This window comes from Tiliqua scincoides, chromosome 7 (assembly GCF_035046505.1).
Source record: "Tiliqua scincoides isolate rTilSci1 chromosome 7, rTilSci1.hap2, whole genome shotgun sequence".
In the NCBI taxonomy this organism is placed as follows: domain Eukaryota; kingdom Metazoa; phylum Chordata; class Lepidosauria; order Squamata; family Scincidae; genus Tiliqua; species Tiliqua scincoides.
In genome coordinates, this window is record NC_089827.1 from 15,014,343 (window position 1) to 15,032,885 (window position 18,543).

The 18,543-nt window shown below is 46.7% G+C and overlaps 1 protein-coding gene across 3 annotated transcripts in view; it reads right to left on the reverse strand.

Moving 5' to 3' along the window:
• Positions 1-579: 579 nt before the first annotated feature.
• The window catches only part of ZNF277 (zinc finger protein 277), a 47,255-nt gene continuing 29,291 nt past the window's right edge, over positions 580-18,543 (reverse strand). For all 3 annotated transcript variants that reach the window (XM_066633843.1, XM_066633846.1, XM_066633845.1), the window contains 8 exons: positions 14,326-14,417; positions 11,800-11,910; positions 10,972-11,104; positions 6,036-6,103; positions 5,371-5,467; positions 4,705-4,747; positions 3,990-4,164; positions 580-2,111 (listed from right to left, as the gene is read on the reverse strand). In XM_066633843.1, the coding sequence (XP_066489940.1) occupies positions 1,919-2,111; positions 3,990-4,164; positions 4,705-4,747; positions 5,371-5,467; positions 6,036-6,103; positions 10,972-11,104; positions 11,800-11,910; positions 14,326-14,417 (912 nt within the window). In that variant the 3' untranslated portion in view covers positions 580-1,918. The remainder of the gene's footprint in view (positions 2,112-3,989; positions 4,165-4,704; positions 4,748-5,370; positions 5,468-6,035; positions 6,104-10,971; positions 11,105-11,799; positions 11,911-14,325; positions 14,418-18,543) is intronic.

An 18,543-nucleotide genomic window follows, 5' to 3' on the forward strand; every position in this document is an offset into this window, starting at 1 on the left:
TGAAGAAAAACACATAACACCGCTGTCCGTACTTTGGAAAACACCAAAATCTGTGAACAAATTAAAACCGCTTTCTCCCACCTCTACCCCTTTAGTATAATTTTTATTTGGCTTTTGACCAGAGTCCCCAAAGCATCTCAGGATAGTGATAAGATGCACAATATGATATAGTTTTTTTATTTTTATTTTTTGCACTAAGGCAGTTACTGGGGAGAGCAACCACTAAACACACAGTGTGGTGACAGATAACAGAATCAATCCACATGCTCAACCACAGGGCCTGCTTCTGCCGTTGTTCTTCTGCCAGTATGTCACCCACCTCTGTGGTTTCTCAGTACTGCTCTTTTCTCTGAAGTCTTTGCCTCCTTTCCTGCAGCAAAAAGTTTGCCATCCGTGTTGTGTCACGTCCTTGATGCTGCTGAAAAAGGCATGCACCATGCACTCTGAAAAGCTGTTACTAGAGGTGGCAGGAAACTGTTTTATTTTTCTACGGATTTTGGTGTTTTCCAACGACAGAAGCGCAGAAAGTGGTTTTTTATTCGCAAAAGGCTTTTATTTAGAATTTGCAAATGCCCTAGCTACACCACTGTCAACATGAAGAATTTATTTATTTATTTAACTGTATTTGTATCCCACCTTCCTCCCATAAGCAAAAATACAAAAACATAAAAACAATTAAAACAAATTAAAAAACACAGCACTCAGAATAAAAAGGGTAACTGCAGCAATTTTACAAAAGCCCCAAGCCTGTGAATCACATGTTTAAAAGGCCAAGAACTCAGAAGGCTTGTCTAAAAAGAAGTGTCTTCAGGCCTGGCTGGAAAGTTGCAAGGGATGGAGCAGTTCGTAAATCAAGGGGGAGGGAATGCCATAGTGTTCCAAAATTTATTTTCTCCTTGATAATAGAATGCAGGTGGGGCCTTCACATCTGTGGAATGTGTATCAGCAGACCTGGCTCAATGTGGGTCCCCTGAACCCCCAGACTTGGCCCAACCTAAGTCCTCTGGAGTGCTTCCCTGGGCCTCAGAATACTTTATATAGCATAAACATGTCACTGGAATGTCACTTTTTTTGGCTGAAAAGGCCACTCCACAGAGGCCATGGGCAGATGTGCACGGCCTCTGTGGGGTTCAGAAAGCCCCCCGGAGGCGACTGAAGTACAGCTCCAGTTGTCTCTGGTGGGCTTAAAGGGGTGAAAATAATGGATTTCATTATATGTGGTTTTTGGTATCTGTGGAGGGTCCAAGAACAGATCCCCCACGGTTAATGAGGCCCCACCTGTATGCTGCTTCTTCGTTGCATTTTATTGTTGAAATGCAAGCTGCTTCGGGAGCCTCTTTTTTAACGAGAAAAGTGGGCTAACAATGTTTTAAAATAAAATAAATAAATTCTCCATAAAATGAGTGTGATTGGAAGAGAAGCTGAAGGTCTATTGAGTTAGGGTGACTTCAAGAAATAATACATACATAAAATGAAGAGATCATTCACATTTGGCACCAGACGCCCATAAAACATAAGCCATAATAGTAGTTTTATTGTAGCTTTTTCATCTGACCATCATCTACTAAAGATTGCCCATCAATGAGGCTAGAAATATTCCCAGCAATCGCCAAGAGGTATCATGAATGACGCATGGATTCCAGTGGCACCTATAGTAGTTGAATCAGCTAGGAAGAATTCTCTACTAAGAAGTATGACGACATTATGTTTCTGAAAGTTAAACCAATCATCTATCCAGCAGTAAGTATCTGGAAACAAAAGCAGAAGCAATGACACTACATTTGTTTAAAAATGCTTATTGGTTTTTAATTTGAGTTTCCCATTCAATGCGTTGGTTGATTAAAATCACTGCACCGGGTCACCAAATCAGATTTCACTTTCCCATAGTCCATGTATTAGGAAAAACAATCTGTTGGAATCAGGATTCTTCATTATTTATCTTCTCACAAAGAAGTTCGTTCAACACACTGCTCCTTTTCAGAGTTTCGATGTTAGAAATGTCCTCGCTAATCACAGGTGCGTCCTCTCTGTACTTCCCAGCTGTGGGTTCATCCTCGTTGTCCGAGAGCGTACAGAGCAGAATATCATTTTCATAGGTAGGAAAATAATACCTGAAATGTAAAAAACAGAAAGAGTAACAAAGTACTTTTACAATCCAAGTCCTCCTCTGTATGCATACCAAATAGCATGATTCCACTGGACCAACTTCCAGTATCCTTATAACATATGAAAGGCTCTCCCCACATGCATACAACTGCATATACATTGGGGCTTCCTGGAAAATGAATGCCTGATTGCACAGGTGTCTAGATCATACAGACACCTCTAGCTGCGTACAGCTATATTTATTATTTGTTTTAAGAATTTATATTTCGTCTTCCCCATGCTGAAGCAAATGCTTAAGGTTATATACACCTAAGTGCTCCTTAGAGATGTTCTATCGAACAATGTTGAGGTCAGGGCAGGGCAAATGGGTCTGTGGCCCTACTCTCCACTCCATGCAGTCAACAGATGTAGGCAGGAGGTGAACTGAAAAGGTTCTTGTGTGTAGCCAACTCGCTTTGGTACATATCATCCAACATATTGAGAGTTCAATCCTATGCATGCCTACTCAAAATTAAGTCACATTATGGGCAGTGGGGCTTACTCCCAGGTAAGTATGGATAGGATTGCAGCCATCGTCATTACAGGTCTTGGCAACAGTTTACAGGCTGTTCAAGGCACAAGCCAGCAATAATATTGGAAACATCTTAAAGATTTCAGTGTGTACTTGTAGTATTCTCTGATCAATTACTATGCTGTTTTCAGTGCTGTGCACTGTGTGCTGTATTGGGCTGTACCTATAAGAAGACAATGGTGTACAGCATGGGCTAGATCAGTCACCAATTTTCACAGTCATAGTGAACATGCATTGTGGTCTAGAAGCAGGGCCGGCTTTAGCCCAATTCCAGCGATTCAGCAGAACTGGGCCCTGCACTGTGGCAGACAGCGGGTTGCCCAAAGCCTCAGTTGGCACTTTGCATTGAGGCAAGCCTTGATGCAGAATCTGGCATGGCAAGTGGAGCTCTTGTGTGGCTGCCTGCCCGCCCCATGTCAAAAACTGGCCCCCGGAAACAGCTGGTAGTTATATCATTATGTCATTGCCATCTACTTCCAGGTGCCACACTTTGCGCAAGGCGCCATAGGTTCCAGTTTTGCCACTGCTCCTCCCAGTGAGAAGGGGGACCTGTGGGGTGGTGACCCTGCAAAAAAGCCTGCTGTTGGGCCTCGCAGCTCCTAAGCCCAACCGTATCTAGAAGGCAGCTAATTTTCTAACTTTATAGGTAACTTGGTAAATGGCATACTCTAACAGACATATCACACTTTTCTCATTTGTATAATATCTCGTGCAAGGAAAGCGCCCTACAGGTAGACCACAGCTGCGATATAAGGACATCTGCAAGAGGGATCTGAAGGCCTTAGGAGTGGACCTCAACAAGTGGGAAACCCTGGCCTCTGAGCGGCCCGCTTGGAGGCAGGCTGTGCAGCATGGCCTTTCCCAGTTTGAAGAGACACTTGGCCAACACTCTGAGGCTAAGAGGCAAAGAAGGAAGGCCCATAGCCAGGGAGACAGACCAGGGACAGACTGCACTTGCTCCCGGTGTGGAAGGGATTGTCACTCCCAGATTGGCCTTTTCAGCCACACTAGACACTGTGCCAGAATCACCTTTCAGAGCGCGATACCATAGTCTTTCGAGACTGAAGGTTGCCAATACAATACAAATAATATCTGTGCCTCAACCAAGTAGAACTGAGGCAACAGTTTGTGCTACAGGCCTGTTAGTCTGGAAGGGGTTTGGCTGTCAGGGACTGTTTGCAGCACTTGTTTGGAAAAAAAAAAAAAGGAGGCCTGAGCCTTCAAGGTGCCAGAATGCAAAGTCTAGGTTTCTGTTGTCAGATACTGTCATGTACTGGCTACTGTGCCAAAAATACAAAACAAATACACTTACTGTGGCTGATCCCACATGGATCTGTCTGGCAGAAGCATCATGTGTTTGGACTCTTCCATATGATTCACCAGCTCCTTTTTCAACTGAAACTTCTCCTGGCACCCATAACATCGACACTGATGGACCTCTCTTCGAATGAAGTTCACTAATTTTACTTGTTGGTAGAAATTCAAATCTAGCAAACAAACAAACGCGTGGTAAAGTTTAAATAAAAGATCTGGAAGACCCACAATTCCCACTGGACTATTAAAGGGCGCTATCGATCTAAAAATTTTAACTAATTGAGCCACAGCTGTAGAGTTTGGAGAGAAGCATGGGGTGATCAGACATGTTATCTGCACAGCAATGCTACTGAGATATTATTGATTACCTCTCCTTTGCTGGAAAAGAGGCCTAAGAGACTTCTAAAAAAATTTTTTTGTAGTTCATTTAATGGGGTGGAAGTATTCGCACAGCAGCAACACTATGTGAAAACCCAAGATTTTTAAAAAAGAACTTCAAAATCTCGTCAAGAAACCACTATAGCAAACAGCCCTGCACGCTGCTTCTGCCAACCTTTGATATTCAGCAAAGGTCAGAACAGCCATAAAAAGTTTCAAGTAGCTGAAAGACTTGGGAGACATACAGGTTGTTTTATGGTCCTCTGACTCCATAAAACCATATCACCTTCACCAATAACAGAAGATGTCGCCAATACAATATATGGTTTGCTCACCGTGTTCAGACTTAATTTTCAACAAGTCAAATCCATGAACCTCCTGGGGTTGGAGAAAGGGGGAAAAAACTATTATTTTTGGTTTTCAAAAGCCTAGTTCAACTTACAGCCCAATCCTATCCTGACCTGGAACAGGAAGGCAGGCTAGTGTGTGCAGTACCCAGCATAGGGTTGGGGCTGGCTGTGGTGCAACCTGGGGCAAGGGGAATCGATTCCTTTTATTCTGGATAACACGACAGTGGCCTGAATGGGGCTACTTGGATCTGTGCCACCTAAAGAGGTGGTACAGATCTGAGCAGCCCTGCACTAGACCAGGCTGCCCAGGAGGGGGGTTATGATCCAGCCTAAGTGCCGGATCCCAACTCCACCCCCTCTCCTGGACCCAGTCTGCCCACTGCCTGCCCTCCCCACCCTGGAACAGCCCCAGACCACCCTCACTTAAATTAGGAAATCATATATCAACAATACTGACACAAGCCTCCATATTTCCCAAAGCTAGATCAATATAAATTAAGGGCTCAATCTGATCCAATGCTCTAGTACTGATGCAGCTATGCCTGTGGCGGGGGAGGGGGAGGAGTCATGGAGGCCTCCTAAAGGGAATGTTTGTTCCCTTACCTTGGGGCTGCATTGTGGATAGGATAGGATGGAATCTAAGCCTCTTACCTCCATGTGAGCATAGAGCTTTTCTGTCGTGTCTGCTTGCTTGTCACAAAAGAGGCAGACAGCACAAACAGGAAGTTCTTCCCAATCAGACCAGTCTCTATAAAGAAGAATTATAAGAAGCCAGTTTTAACTGCTGTTCTGGGACTGTTTGTGAAAGAAAAAGGAAAGGGATTGACACAGATCCAAAATTCAACTTTATCTTTCCTTAGATTCAAGTAAATGGGGATCAACTTCATGAGTTTTAATGGAACTTATCAATGTAAATCAGTAGTTCCCAAACTCCTACAAAGGAGTTGGAAAGCATTTAAGTAGATGCAGGGCTAAGGTAGTGACACGATCCCCAGGATCGTGCCACTACTGGAAAGAGAAGGGTTTTTTTTTTTTTTTTACCTTTTACAAGCAGTGCTGGCATCTGGGAGGTAAGGGCTGCCCAAGCCTCAGTAACTTAAAAAAAAAAGGCAATAGGAACCCACTTCTGGGTTCTTGATTGAAAACTGGAAGTGGGTTCCGATAGGTATTTTTTCCAGTTTACTGTAGGTTTTGCCTCATCAGGTAAATGGCAGCTTGGGGAAGGGGAAGAGAAAGGTAAATCATTTCAATCAGGATGGTAGCTGTCCAAGTCCCCTAGCCCAGCTGCATTTTAAACACAAAACAAAACCTATTACTCTTCTGTGTTGTCTAGCAATTCTCGGTCATCTTCTGACTGAACCTCTTCCCAGGACTTTCCAAATTCCTGAAGAAAGAAGGGAAAAAAGAAGAGGAAAGAGAAATGCTTTCAGCAAACATAAATATACTTCCATACTACTGTCTCAAAAATGTAAAATACCTACAGAATCTATAAGGTAGCAGAAAAGAACAATTCAATTCATTTCCTTTGATATGGAGCACTGGGCTTCAATCAGCACTGACATATCTGGGAGTTATGGCAGTACAGGACTCCCCCCTGCTAAATATAAGAGGACACCATTTAAAAGGTACCTCCTTGCCCAGTTAGCAGGATCTCATACTTAATACAAATCTGCCCAGGCATTTTATTTTTACTTCTTTCTTGGGATACAATTGGTCCCAGTTTCAGACTGGTACAGTAAATCTTGACATTAAGGGGTAAAATAAGTGAAACTAAACAAACAAGGAATACAGATTCAAGTTTGTACTATGGTTAACAGCCTACCTCGACGTTGTGACTTCAAATAGTTTGTTAGCCCCCAACAAACCATAGTTTGATGAACAGCATTAGTTCAGATGATCAAACTAATCATAGTTAGACAAAATAAATCATGGTTTCATGTTAACAGCTAAAGTCTATTGAAGGAGGATGGCAAACCTCCTACTTGGCCATTTCTAGGGCAAAAAATCCCCAGCCAACTAAGGGCCCAATCCTAACCAATTTTCCAGTGCCGGTGCAGCTGTGCCAATGGGTCGTGCACTGCATCTCGTGGTGGGACAGCAGTCACAGAGGCCCCCTTAAAGTATGGAATCATTTGTTCCCTTACCTTGGGATTGCATTGTGGCTACATCAGTGCTGGAAAATTGGATAGGATTAGGTCCTAAAGAACTACCTGGCTATTCCAATATTAAATATCTTCTTGGCGGTCATTATATCAGCATTTACATTGCTTGATAGTTGTGAGGAAATCATAGACTACATTAACATATCTTGACCTTGCTTCTTACAAGAAGAGCAGGTCGAAGGAGACAGGGTGTTAAAAAGGAGACCATCATTACCACACAATTATACCACAAAATGCAGCAGTTTTTGATGACAAATGCAAGCTAAAGAGATGTTTCATCTACTTTAATTGGTGGTTTCAAAACTGTTACACTATCAGGTAAACTGCACACCAACCTACATTTACTAGAATAGCCTGTAACAAGATGTCATTACAGATGAGAGAATGAAAATCCTGTAATTAATTCAGAGAGATGTTACCCTCTAGGGTGTAAACGCTCCAAAGTGCAGCAAGTCTCATTTTATGTTACTAGGAGAGTGAGATAACACAAGGCAGTTAACACTTCTCTTACTACACAACCCTCCCTCAAGTATACCACCTCGTTTCCTATGGAAACGGTTGTTTCTAGCAAATTACCTGCTAGCCTTTAAAGAAAATCTAATAGCTGAAAACAACAAGGTACAGAAAATAATGTTTCCTCTCTATCCTCTTACAGTGCATTGTTAAAGTGATCCACAAGTTTAAGACGTTTCTGCCCAAAGTTGCACATACGCAACAAGGACCAAATGTGTACACCTGTGGGCCTGGCAAAAATAGATAAAGTAATACAGTTTGGCATTAAATTGGGAAGTGGCAGCCATACTCAACTACATTAAAGGCAATGAGAATGTTGCCAATTAGTTTAACTCCAGGTGAATTACAATCCCAAACTATCCATTTATTCTTGCCCTCCACTACAGGAATTACAAGTATTTTCAGACAGTCTAGGCACAAAGGCTACCCCTACAGTGGAGTATAGGAACCCAGAACGTTCCCAGAATCCCTGTGGATGCTGAAAACTGCAGATAAGAACATAAGAACAGCCCCACTGGATCAGGCCATAAGCCCATCTAGTCCAGCTTCCTGTATCTCACAGCGGGCCACCAAATGCCCCAGGGAGCACACCTGATAACAAGAGACCTCATCCTGGTGTCCTGAAATGCATGGTCTTCTGAGGGACAGGGAAGTCATGCGCGACTTCCCTGCGCCTTAAAATACCTGCTGGAGCCTTTTAATAGGCACATCCAATTTGACCAAAAACCAGAACTGCCTGCCTGAAGGCTGCGGCAAGCATTCCGAGTCATGGGGAAGATATGCACAACTCAGAAGGCTGGAGGTCATGCCTGGGAGGTCCCCATGGGTCCTCCAGATGCTGGTTCAGAACCCATGGTGGGTTCTGAAAATGTGGGTAAAGAGAACCCACTGTACTTTCACTCCCAATATGAATACTTTTAATGAGAACGGGGGGGGGCATATAAAAAGGGTTGCAAGCAGTGTCTCCACGAACATGTTCTACTTCTTATTACAGGCCATGATGGACAAGGATGGGCAAGTCCAAGGCTTGCAACTGTATCCTATTAGGTAAGGGTTTCTCAAACTGGTGCGTTACGACACCTCAACCTAAAGGCCCTGGGCTCTCCCCCCTTAAGGGGCGGGGGCAGGGGGAGAGGGAGGCAGCAATGCGATTCCCAGGATTGTGTCGCTAAGGGGGCTGCAGGGACTGGCATGTACTTACCAGTCCCTGCAGCAGCCTCCCAGGGGCGCAGGGAGCCCTGTGCGACCCTCTGCAGGGCTCCATGTGTCTTAGAAAGTGAAAGCCGAGCAATTGTGCTCCACTCTGGTTTGCTATTGCAAGCCAGAGGCAGTCAGACTTCCTAAGCCATGAGCCACAAATTAAGCTAGAACAGAATGCTGGCAACGAAAGAGGCTTTATAGTTGAGACTACAGAAATGTCATTCACTTTACAGTATTTATTTCTTAATAATTATTGTTACAAGGCAATACAGGGACAGGTTCACTTAAGACCTGGTTCATGATCCCAGAACGCTTGGGGGCATGTAAATAATGAACTAGAGAGGTTACGCATCTGTCATTTCGATTATGCTTATTCACATTCAGTGGAACAGAAAGGGAAAGCTTTAATACTGGGCTGGGTGTCACGGAGGTGGGCTCTTCCCCCTCCCTGCTATTATGTCGGCAGCGAGGAGTGAAAGGAAATTGTGTTGCTACTTTGAAGTGGGATGCTCTTTAGGGTAGATCCGGGTGCTTTGAAATATAAGACCTTTCCGGTAACATCCAGTCTGAAACAAAAGCGTGAAACTATTTGAAGTCAGTAGAAGAGTCAGGGGTCTGCCCAGCTAGAGGAATAATACTGCCAAAGTAGACACCAGGATGGAAAATTACAGCTCTGGGAATCAAGAAGGGAGTAAAACCAGGAGCTGACAGCTGTTATCGCGTTATCTGAGGAACACGGAGTTTGTAAGGACAGCGACCAGGTGCAGTCAATTGGGAATTCTGCCAGGTGCTTGATATGTAGGGGCTGACTATAACCTGACGATGATTTGATAAATCCTTGGGGTTATCCCAACTCAGCGGAATTTAGGATTATTTTATTGCACTGGACCACAAGGGGTTTCAGTTATATAAGTGGGAAAGATAAGCCTATAGAGCAGGGCTTCCCAAACTAACTGGCTCCACCCAGCACTCTAGAAGAAGCACATGGCTCCCAAAAATGACTGGCAATGATGTAATCACCAGTTACCGCCAGGTTTGGAAACCTTGTGTGCCGCTCCAAACAGCAGTAAGAGGGTCAGGATGGGGAGCAGGGCCCTTCTCAGTGTGCGGTTTTCACTGCTGCAGCTCTGCCCACCACACTAAGCCCCTGTCTGCTGTTTGGAGTGATGTGGTGCAGTCTCCCTGCCAGGGCAGTGGGGGTCCCGCATCACCCCAGCAAGTGCTTGCAGCGCCCCAGGGCAGCTCAACACACACTTTAGAAACTGCTGCTATAGAGTATGCTTTGCGCCTGCTAGTGTGCCGCCGCCCCCCCCCCCCCGGATGAGGGAAGACAGTGGGCGAATGAGTGAGCAGATAAGGGGTGTAGACAAGCAAGAAAGCCCCCCTTCATTTACTTACCAAGAGTAAGTAGCACTCCAAGAGTGTGGAGTGCATTGCAAGCAGGAGGAGCATGGAGCAGAGAGGCTGTGTACTGCACCACTGGTAAATAAAGTGAAGCGAGTTTGGGCTCCAAAGGGGGGGCTCACAGCAAGTCAAAAGGAGAAGCATCCAATGGAGATGCTTCTCCAGCCTGCCAAGCATCCAATGGAGTGGCAGGCTGGAGAGGGCAGCAGACAGAGGGGTGGGAGGCTTGTCCGTTCACCACCCCTCCAGTTGTGTTGATCTATGAAACAGTTTCAGTCTGCTTCATGAAACAGCCAGCCCTGATTGTAGCTGACGGAATAGTCCCTTTTACCCAATTCATTCATAGCAGTTTTTTTGCTGTTATTAACAGTTTTCCTAGCCCGTGCAACCCAGTGCTGTTCCAAATAAGGCCCAATTGCAACATCAAAGCGCTGTTCAGTGTCAGGTGGAAGGTAAAGGGGACAAGATCTCCAAAGGGGAAAAAAATTAGGAAACTGAAGATTATATAGTTAGGTGTAGCCTCTCTCATACAAATTTCAATATATAAATATGTAAAAGCTTCATCAAACATTGTTTTCAAGAGCTCGTGCACGAAATCTCAGTGATAATCTAATGAAAAGAAGTGATGCGTACATGTTGGAATTTCGTCACGTGTTACAAGTGGAACAAAAGGCTTTACTTACTCCTTATATCATGAAAAGACAAAACAATGATACTAGCAACATTGGTTAGACCAGCTTGGATGACAACCTATCAAACTAGCGCACAAATGTGCACCAACTCACAAGAACAAAAGTGAAAGACAAGCCATTATGAAGGAAACTACATTCACATTTAATCAGAGAGTGAGACACATCTGTTTAAGTTTCATTGGCTTTAAATGGGAGAGTTAAAACTGATTAAGCACATCTGGAGTATGCTCATACCGTATGCAATCCATCAGCAGCTAGGAATTATGTATAAAATATCTTACCAGGTAATTAATAATATAAAATTTGTCATATTCTCGGTTTTTGGCATTAATTCTGCGATGCTGCTTCTTTCTCATGTGATCTTTGAGCGTGTTCTTATCTCGAAATATTTTTTCACAGTACAAACACTGCAAACTAAGATTAAAAGCAGATGATTACACAGAAAATACAGGGGCCCTCTTCATTAAAGGCTCGGCACCCGCAGATCCAGATATCCGGGGATGAAGAGCCCATGGCTGGAAGGCCTCAAAGGACCTCCCAGACACAACTGAAAGTGCCTTCCAGTTGTGTCCAGAAGGTCTTGATGGAACAACATCAAGAACCTTAAATTCAAGTTGTAGATCCCTTTGGGCAGAGTGTTTCTGCCTGGCTACTAAAGAGACCATCTTGTAAATCTAATTATAGTGTCTGAGCACGTGACACAAGCTACTCTTGAGGAACTATAACAGCAATTTTCAACTGGTGTGCTGTGGCCATGAAAGGTCCGCCGGTGTGTCATGGGAGTTTGGAGCACAGGGTTGAAAATAGCTGAAAAACTCTTCTGGGTTCTGCGACTCTGTTTCTAGGGTAACCCTCTGTATAATTGATCTGTCATAGCTGGTGAGTCTCCCAGAAGGTGGAAGTGGCATCACAAGAGTCAATGACCATAGAGAACAGGTCAACATGCTGTAAGATCACTGAAAATTGTTACCCTAGTCTCGTCTTTCCACCTGCTGCTCTTCCAGGACAAAAATGAATCCTCTCTATGGAGTCACTAAGGGAACTACAAGCCTATTTCCTATGGCCAATGATAAAAAGACATGGAGATAGTAACCTGGGATATGACATACCTGTCAAGTTTCTTCTGCAAGACATCCAAGAATTCCTTGCAGTTTACAATGTTATCTGGCAGTCCAACATTGAAAGCATGATCATGTGCCATGTGATTGAGAAGGACCGACCTAAAAAAGAAGTAGGGCATTAGGTACTAGGTTTAATGTAGTGTCAGAGCAACTTCATATATGCTCTTTGGAGGAAAGGCTGTTACTATGAATCCAGGAGCATTGCTAAAAATAACTGTGGCTTTCTGCTTTGTAAGTGTTCTTCTTTTTAATGTGGTAACCACCATACAGAGAGGGAAAAAAGCCCATAGTGTGCGTTTAAAGCTGCCCCTAGTACCCTGAAATGTATGAATAGTGCTTTAAAGAAATACAGCACAAGCACATAACTGCAGCATTTATTTTGCTGCTGAAGAATTTATCTGCACTTAATATAAGTCTGAATTTCAGCCACATAAAACCAAGAAAATGAATTGTGACAGCAATGTTATCTTCTAGCAGCCAAAATTTTTTAAAAAAGTAGTTTAGGGTAATTTAAAGTAGAAGATTTAAAATTGTCATCTCTGCAGTACTTTCCTGCTTTACTCTTGCATTCTTAAAACCAAGAACAATTACTGATTTTGAGCCATATTTTAATTTATCAACGGGGCACCATTTCAGATATTAGCAGGGGAAGCTAGAGAAAGGATAAGGTTCTCTTTATATATGGTAACAATATTAGGGTGCAATCATACCCTGTGCTGGAACAGGCAAGCTGAAAGGTTTGAGCTGTATCCAGCGCAGTATAGGGGCCCAAAGCGGCTCAGCCAGAGGCAAGGGGAAACTTTTCTCCGTACCTCCGGGTAAGACGCCCTTGCCCCATGGGTCTCCTTGGACTTGTGCCACCTCCTGAGGTGGCACAAGTCCAAGGAGAGCAGAGCGGCTTCAAGCCACTCCGAACTCCCCTGGAACTGGGGTTGGGATCTGGCATAACTGCCGGATCCCAGCCTCGCCTCCAGCTCCCCACCTGCCCAAGGGACTTGTGCTGGCCCATGTTGTTCTCTGGATTGCGCCCCCGGTAACATAAGTCACATGCACACTTTAAAGCAAAGATGTGTGTAGGGCCAGCAAGAGGAGTTGACACGGTTGGGCACCTATTGAGAGTCCAGAGCCTGCAGAATTGCCCATTGTTGATCCCCAGACTTGTGCCCATAGTTTTTGAGTGGTGATAGCAGTGATGGCTCAGCTACATTGGAGCCCACTCAGGTAGGAGGGGGCCCATGGAAAGCACTTTAAAGAGGGCCCTCAGACTTGGATGAGTGTCTTTAGAGCAATAATCGAGAACTCAAATCCATTTCACTGTTTAAAGCAATAGTCATTGACTGCACAGAACTAATGAGCTGACCCGCAACATACATGCTACTGAAACAAATCCCCTGTGGCCTGAAATGGGGAAGAGGAAATGCTTACCCTCCCTAAATGGTGCCACTATAACTCCCTAATTAATGTGGAGGAAAAAAGATGGGGGAAGATGATAACCACTTATAAAATGACGTATGATGTGGAACAAATGGAGAATTTATCCTTCTGTCATCCTATTACCATACAGATCACCCAATTACACTGATTGGCAGTAGATTCGGAGCAGAAAAACACTTCTTCATGCAATTATTTTAAGTGATGGGGTTTAACATGGGAGTTGAACCACACAGCCATCGTGGTAAGTGGCATTTTGCTTAGCCTAGTTGCAAGGAAGCAACAGCAGGAAGAGGTTTATTTTCAGGCCTTGTTCTCAGGCTTCCTGGAAGCATCTGGCTGATCACTATGGGAAACAGGATTCAATTTGGTCTGATCCAGCAGACTCACGTTCCAATTGCTTGGAGGAGATTCTTAGGACGCAACCCTATCCTGCGCTAGAACAGGCAAGCCAAGAGGCTTGTGCTGTATCCAGCAGAGGATAGGGGCCAAAAGCGGTTCAGCCAGAGGCAAGAGGAAACATTTCCCCTTACTTCTGGGTAAGGGCCACTGGCCCCCATGGGTCTCCTCGGACTTGTGTCACCCCTTGGAGCCGCTCTGTTCTGCCCGGGAATGGGGGTTGAGACCTGGCGTAACCGCTTCCCACTCCCCGCCCGCCTGCAGGGCTGCCACCTTGCTTGCCCTCCCCCTGCCCAGGAAAGCCTCCCTCCCGCCTCCCCCCCACCTCCCTGTGCTGGGCCAACGCAACCAGTGCAGAGGAAGCCAGCGCGGAGGTTTGTGTTGGCCTCCACAGGCCGGTGCTTTTCTGATTGCCAGTCCTGCTTCTTCCTTGCAAACTGCAAGAGCTCAGCTGTTTGCAGGGCAGTTAGCAGCTATCTTATTTTTGAATACCCTTAGGGCTCGAGGCAATTAGTTATCTGATCTTTCCATCACCTGCGTTTACACTGGAGGCTCTGTGAGACCCACCAGAAATTGGGTCCCAACCCACCAAGTGGGTCCTAACCCACAGTTTGAGAAACACTGCAATCAAACAAACAATGCTCACGACAACAAGAGAATACACAGAAAGAGTTCAACACTAACCTGTTTCCAGTAAATTCTTTATCACAAAACATGCACATTCCAGAGAAGTCTGTATCGTATCTCTCCTGCTGTTGTTGTTCTAGAACGTCTCTCTTTTGAATAGGAAGAAAGACAAGACATAGTGATCTTTTTTTTTTTAAAAACAACTTGGTAGAATTATTACTATCAACATCATATTGTTTCTAATCAGCGAACAGGCAATGGTGAAAACAAGCACTTGATTCATTTGAAAACATGACATTCTCCCCTATTATTAATTACAGACACTGTATTCCCACAGCACTAAGGAAGAATAATATGCAAAACAGATAACCTTGAAAACAGGTCTAAATCAATGCAGTTTAAAGGCACACTGGGGAAAATATATTTCCCTCCAAAAATGAGACTTTAACACAGGCCTGTGAATCTGAGGGTCAGAAAAAAAGGAATTCCTTACCGTGAATCTCCTGTTCTGGAAGAGGGAGGGAGCATTAGTCACTTATGGGTAGCCCCTCCCACTGCCCCAGGTAGGGCTGGACTTGTTCAGGTCTCTTCTCTTGTGGGGGGCTTCCCAGTCCCAGTCTAGATATCCAGCCGGATCAAGGAGCCTCCATCCACGATGCCGTACTCGGCAATGCCGCTCACTGGCAGGATCGCCTCACCTGCTTTCTACCAGGCTAACGGCCATAACCTGCACCTCATCAGGGACAAAGGGACGGGAGAACACCTAGCTATCTGCCGTCCCCTACTATCTCCCTCGAATGTCTACTCAGCATGGTGCCAGCCAGGCCTTGCAGACCGATCCCAGAGTGGTGGGTCGAATGCCCCCTCCCTCTTCCAGAACAGGAGATTCACAGTAAGGAATTCCTTTTTCTCTGGCAGAGGGAGGGGGCATTCACCACTCGTGGGATGTGACCAAGCAGTAATGACTAGGGTGGACTAGGATTGGGCTGCTTTTACTGAGCTACCACCTTCTGCAGAACCCTCCTGCCGAAAGCTGCCTCTGCCGCGGCCGCCACATCAATTCTGTAATGGTGAGTAAAGGTGTTTGGGGAAGACCAGGTTGCAGCCCTGCAAATGTCTCCAAGGGACCGGGACCCCTCAAATGCTGCCGAGATGGCCGCCCCCCTTATAGAGTGGGCTGTGACCCCCACAGGTCACAGCGGGGGCTCTAGACCTAACGCCCTATAGCACTCCTCAATGGTCACTCTCGACCATTTAGACAGAGTGGTTCTTGATGCCTTTTCCCCCTCTGACCTACCCTGGAAGTTCGCAAACAGGGCATCTGCACTTCCTTGGTGCGCTCAGTGTAGAACCTCAAAGCCCTGCGAACATCCAGCATGTGCTACTCCTTCTTCTCGTGCACCGGTTTTGGACAAAAAGAAGGGAGCACCAACTCCTGGGACCTATGGAACCATGAATTTACCTTGGGAACGAAGGCCGGATCCGGCCGCAGTACCACCCTATCCCTGTGGAAGATACAGAAGTTCCCGTTAGTGGACAGAGCTCCCAGTTCAGGCACCCTCCTGGCCGAGGTCACCGCTACCAGCAGCAGTCTTGAATGCCAACTCCCTGAGAGGAATCCTGGCCAAGGGCTCAAAGGGGGACCCATCAGGGCCCCGGGGACTGTGTTAAGGTCCCAAGTCAGGAACCTGTATACCACTGGTGGATTAATCTGAGCCACCCCCTTCAGGAAACGCCTAATGCGGTGGTGTGAGGCTACACTTTGCCCGAGCCCAGCACTAAGTGTGCTGTTGATGACTGCCACCTGCCTCCTTAACGTGCTGGTACTTAAACCCAACTCTAGGCCAGCTTGCAAGAAGTCCAGTACATGTTCGGTCTTTGCCCTGGTAGGGACCACTCCCTGTTCCAGGCACCAGGAGCTAAACCGCTTCCAGGTGGATCCACAGATCCTACAGGTGGATGGTTTCCTGAAAGCCAGCATGGTAGCGAGTACCCCTTCTGAATACCCGCACTTGGTTAACACTTGCTGCTCAACCTCCACACTGTCAACTGGAAGAGGCCTGGTTGAGGATTCACTAGGGGACCCTGTCTGAGGAGATCTACCCTTAGGGGGAGCCTCCATCGTCCTCCCGGACCCATCCTTACTAACTCCGGAAACCAAGGCCGCCTTGGCTAGAACGGAGTGACCAGGATGACTTCTGCTCGCTCGGCTCTGATCACCAGGGGCAAGATCTGGATTGGGGGGGGGGAGCATACAGAAGCTCCTGTGGCCATGGACTGTTGAGTGCATCCACCCCTCTGACCTTTCCATCTCTCTTCTTGACAAGAATCTTGGAAGCTGTGTGTTCTCTCTCATGGCGAATAGGTCTACCACTGGAGAGCCCAGCCAGGAGCAAATCTCCCTGAATACCTTGGGGTGGAGTTGCCAGTCCACTTCGCTCACCTGCTGCCTGCTTAACCAATCTGTGGCAACATTTCTTAGTCCTGCTAGATGCTTGGCTCAGATGGACCTGAGGTGTCCCTCCACCCACGAGAACAGGAGGGAGGCCTCGTCCATTAGTTTCTGAGAGCGAGTTTCCCCCTTGCCGGTTTATGTATGCCTTGGCCGTTGTAGAGTCCGTGCAGACAAGTACATGCTCCCCCTCCAGAACCATCTGGAACTGTAGAAGAACCAGACGAATTGCCCTGAGTTCCAGCCAATTTATGCTGTTCCTGCTCTCCTCCACTGACCATGTTCCCTGAACAGGGGGCCTTGAGGGCTTTAGGGTTCGAGAACCAAGAACGCCAAGCACCCCAAACCACCCTTAAGTTAGCGACACCCCCTAACCCAGGAGACTCGCATCTGTCGTCACGACCATGCGATGAGGCAATAACAGACTGACACCCTGACTGAGTCTGCCTGGTGCTAACCACCAGTCCAGGCTTGGTCTTAGAGACCTCGGGAGAGGTATTGTCTTGGGGACCCGATGTTCTATGAAGAATAGATAGGGCCTCAGGATGTCCTGTAGGGGTCGAAGCCGGAAATGTGCCCAGGGTACCATGTCCTGGCACAAGACCATCATCCCCTGAAGTCTGGCCAGCCCCATGATGTCCATCTGACTGGCCCTCCTGGCCTTTGTCAACGCCTGTCCAAAGGGGTTCTGTCTGTCCCGGGACAGTGAGACCCTGAAGGCCCTTGTGTTTATCAATAGCCCTAGGTATTCCAACTCCTGGGATGGGATTAGGGAGGACTTCTTTTCGTTGACCATGAACCCATGGTCCAGAAAGCACTTCAGGGGCAGGGAAAGATCGCTTAGGGCAGGGGTGCTCACACTTTTTTGGCTTGAGAGCTACTTTGAAACCCAGCAAGGCCCAGAGATCTACCAGAGTGTGGGGGAGGGAAGATCTCTATATAGACATCACAGTAAGACCAGTGCAAAACCCCTTGCACACAGAACCAACAGATGGAAGTTGGGGGGGGCAGATCTCCATACATACCAGTGCAAAAACAGGGGAAAGGTAAGTCAGCCCCAGTAGAGTCAACGGGGCTTCATCCCAGGGATGCATGGACAGGGGAGCAGCTTGAGAGCAGCTCCTCTGCCTGTCTACTCAGGAGTCAGCCCCAGTAGAGCAGTCCAAGAGCAGCCCCCGACGTGGCTCCGGCTCCAACAAGGCGCCCTCCCCCCCTTCTCAGACCAGCCTCGCCTCTGCCCTCTGCCTCCACAAAAGGGGGCCAGGCAGAGGGTAGTCCTGCCGCAAAGCGCCCCTGCATTACAAGAGCAGCCCCCAACGCAGGGACTGCAGCTGAGGCTCTAACAAAGCGCCCCCGGGGAGGGCTGCGCAGAGGCCACAGCCACTCACCTCACTCCTCGCCTCAGCAGCGCTGCCTCTCCCGCGCTTCTCAGAATAGCCTCACCTCTTCTGGGCTCTCTGCCTCAACAAAATGGCCGTGCTCTGGAACAGAGCCGCAGCGGAGGGCTGAAAGAGCATATTAACAGTTTGGAGAGACAGGGCTCCATGATCGACTCATTTTGCCTTGCAATCGACCGGTCGATCGTGATCGACGTATTGAGCACCCCTGGCTTAGGGCTTGTTCCCTGGAGGGGTTTTTTATTAAGAGGTTGTCCAGATATGGAAACAGTGCTACCCCTTGAAGGCATAGGTGGGCTACTAACGCCACCACGATTTTTGTAAACATCCATGGCGCTGCCGTCAGCCCAAAAGGCATTGCCCTGAACTGATACTGGAACCCCTCATAACAGAACCTGAGGAACTTCCTGTGCCCCAGAAGCACGG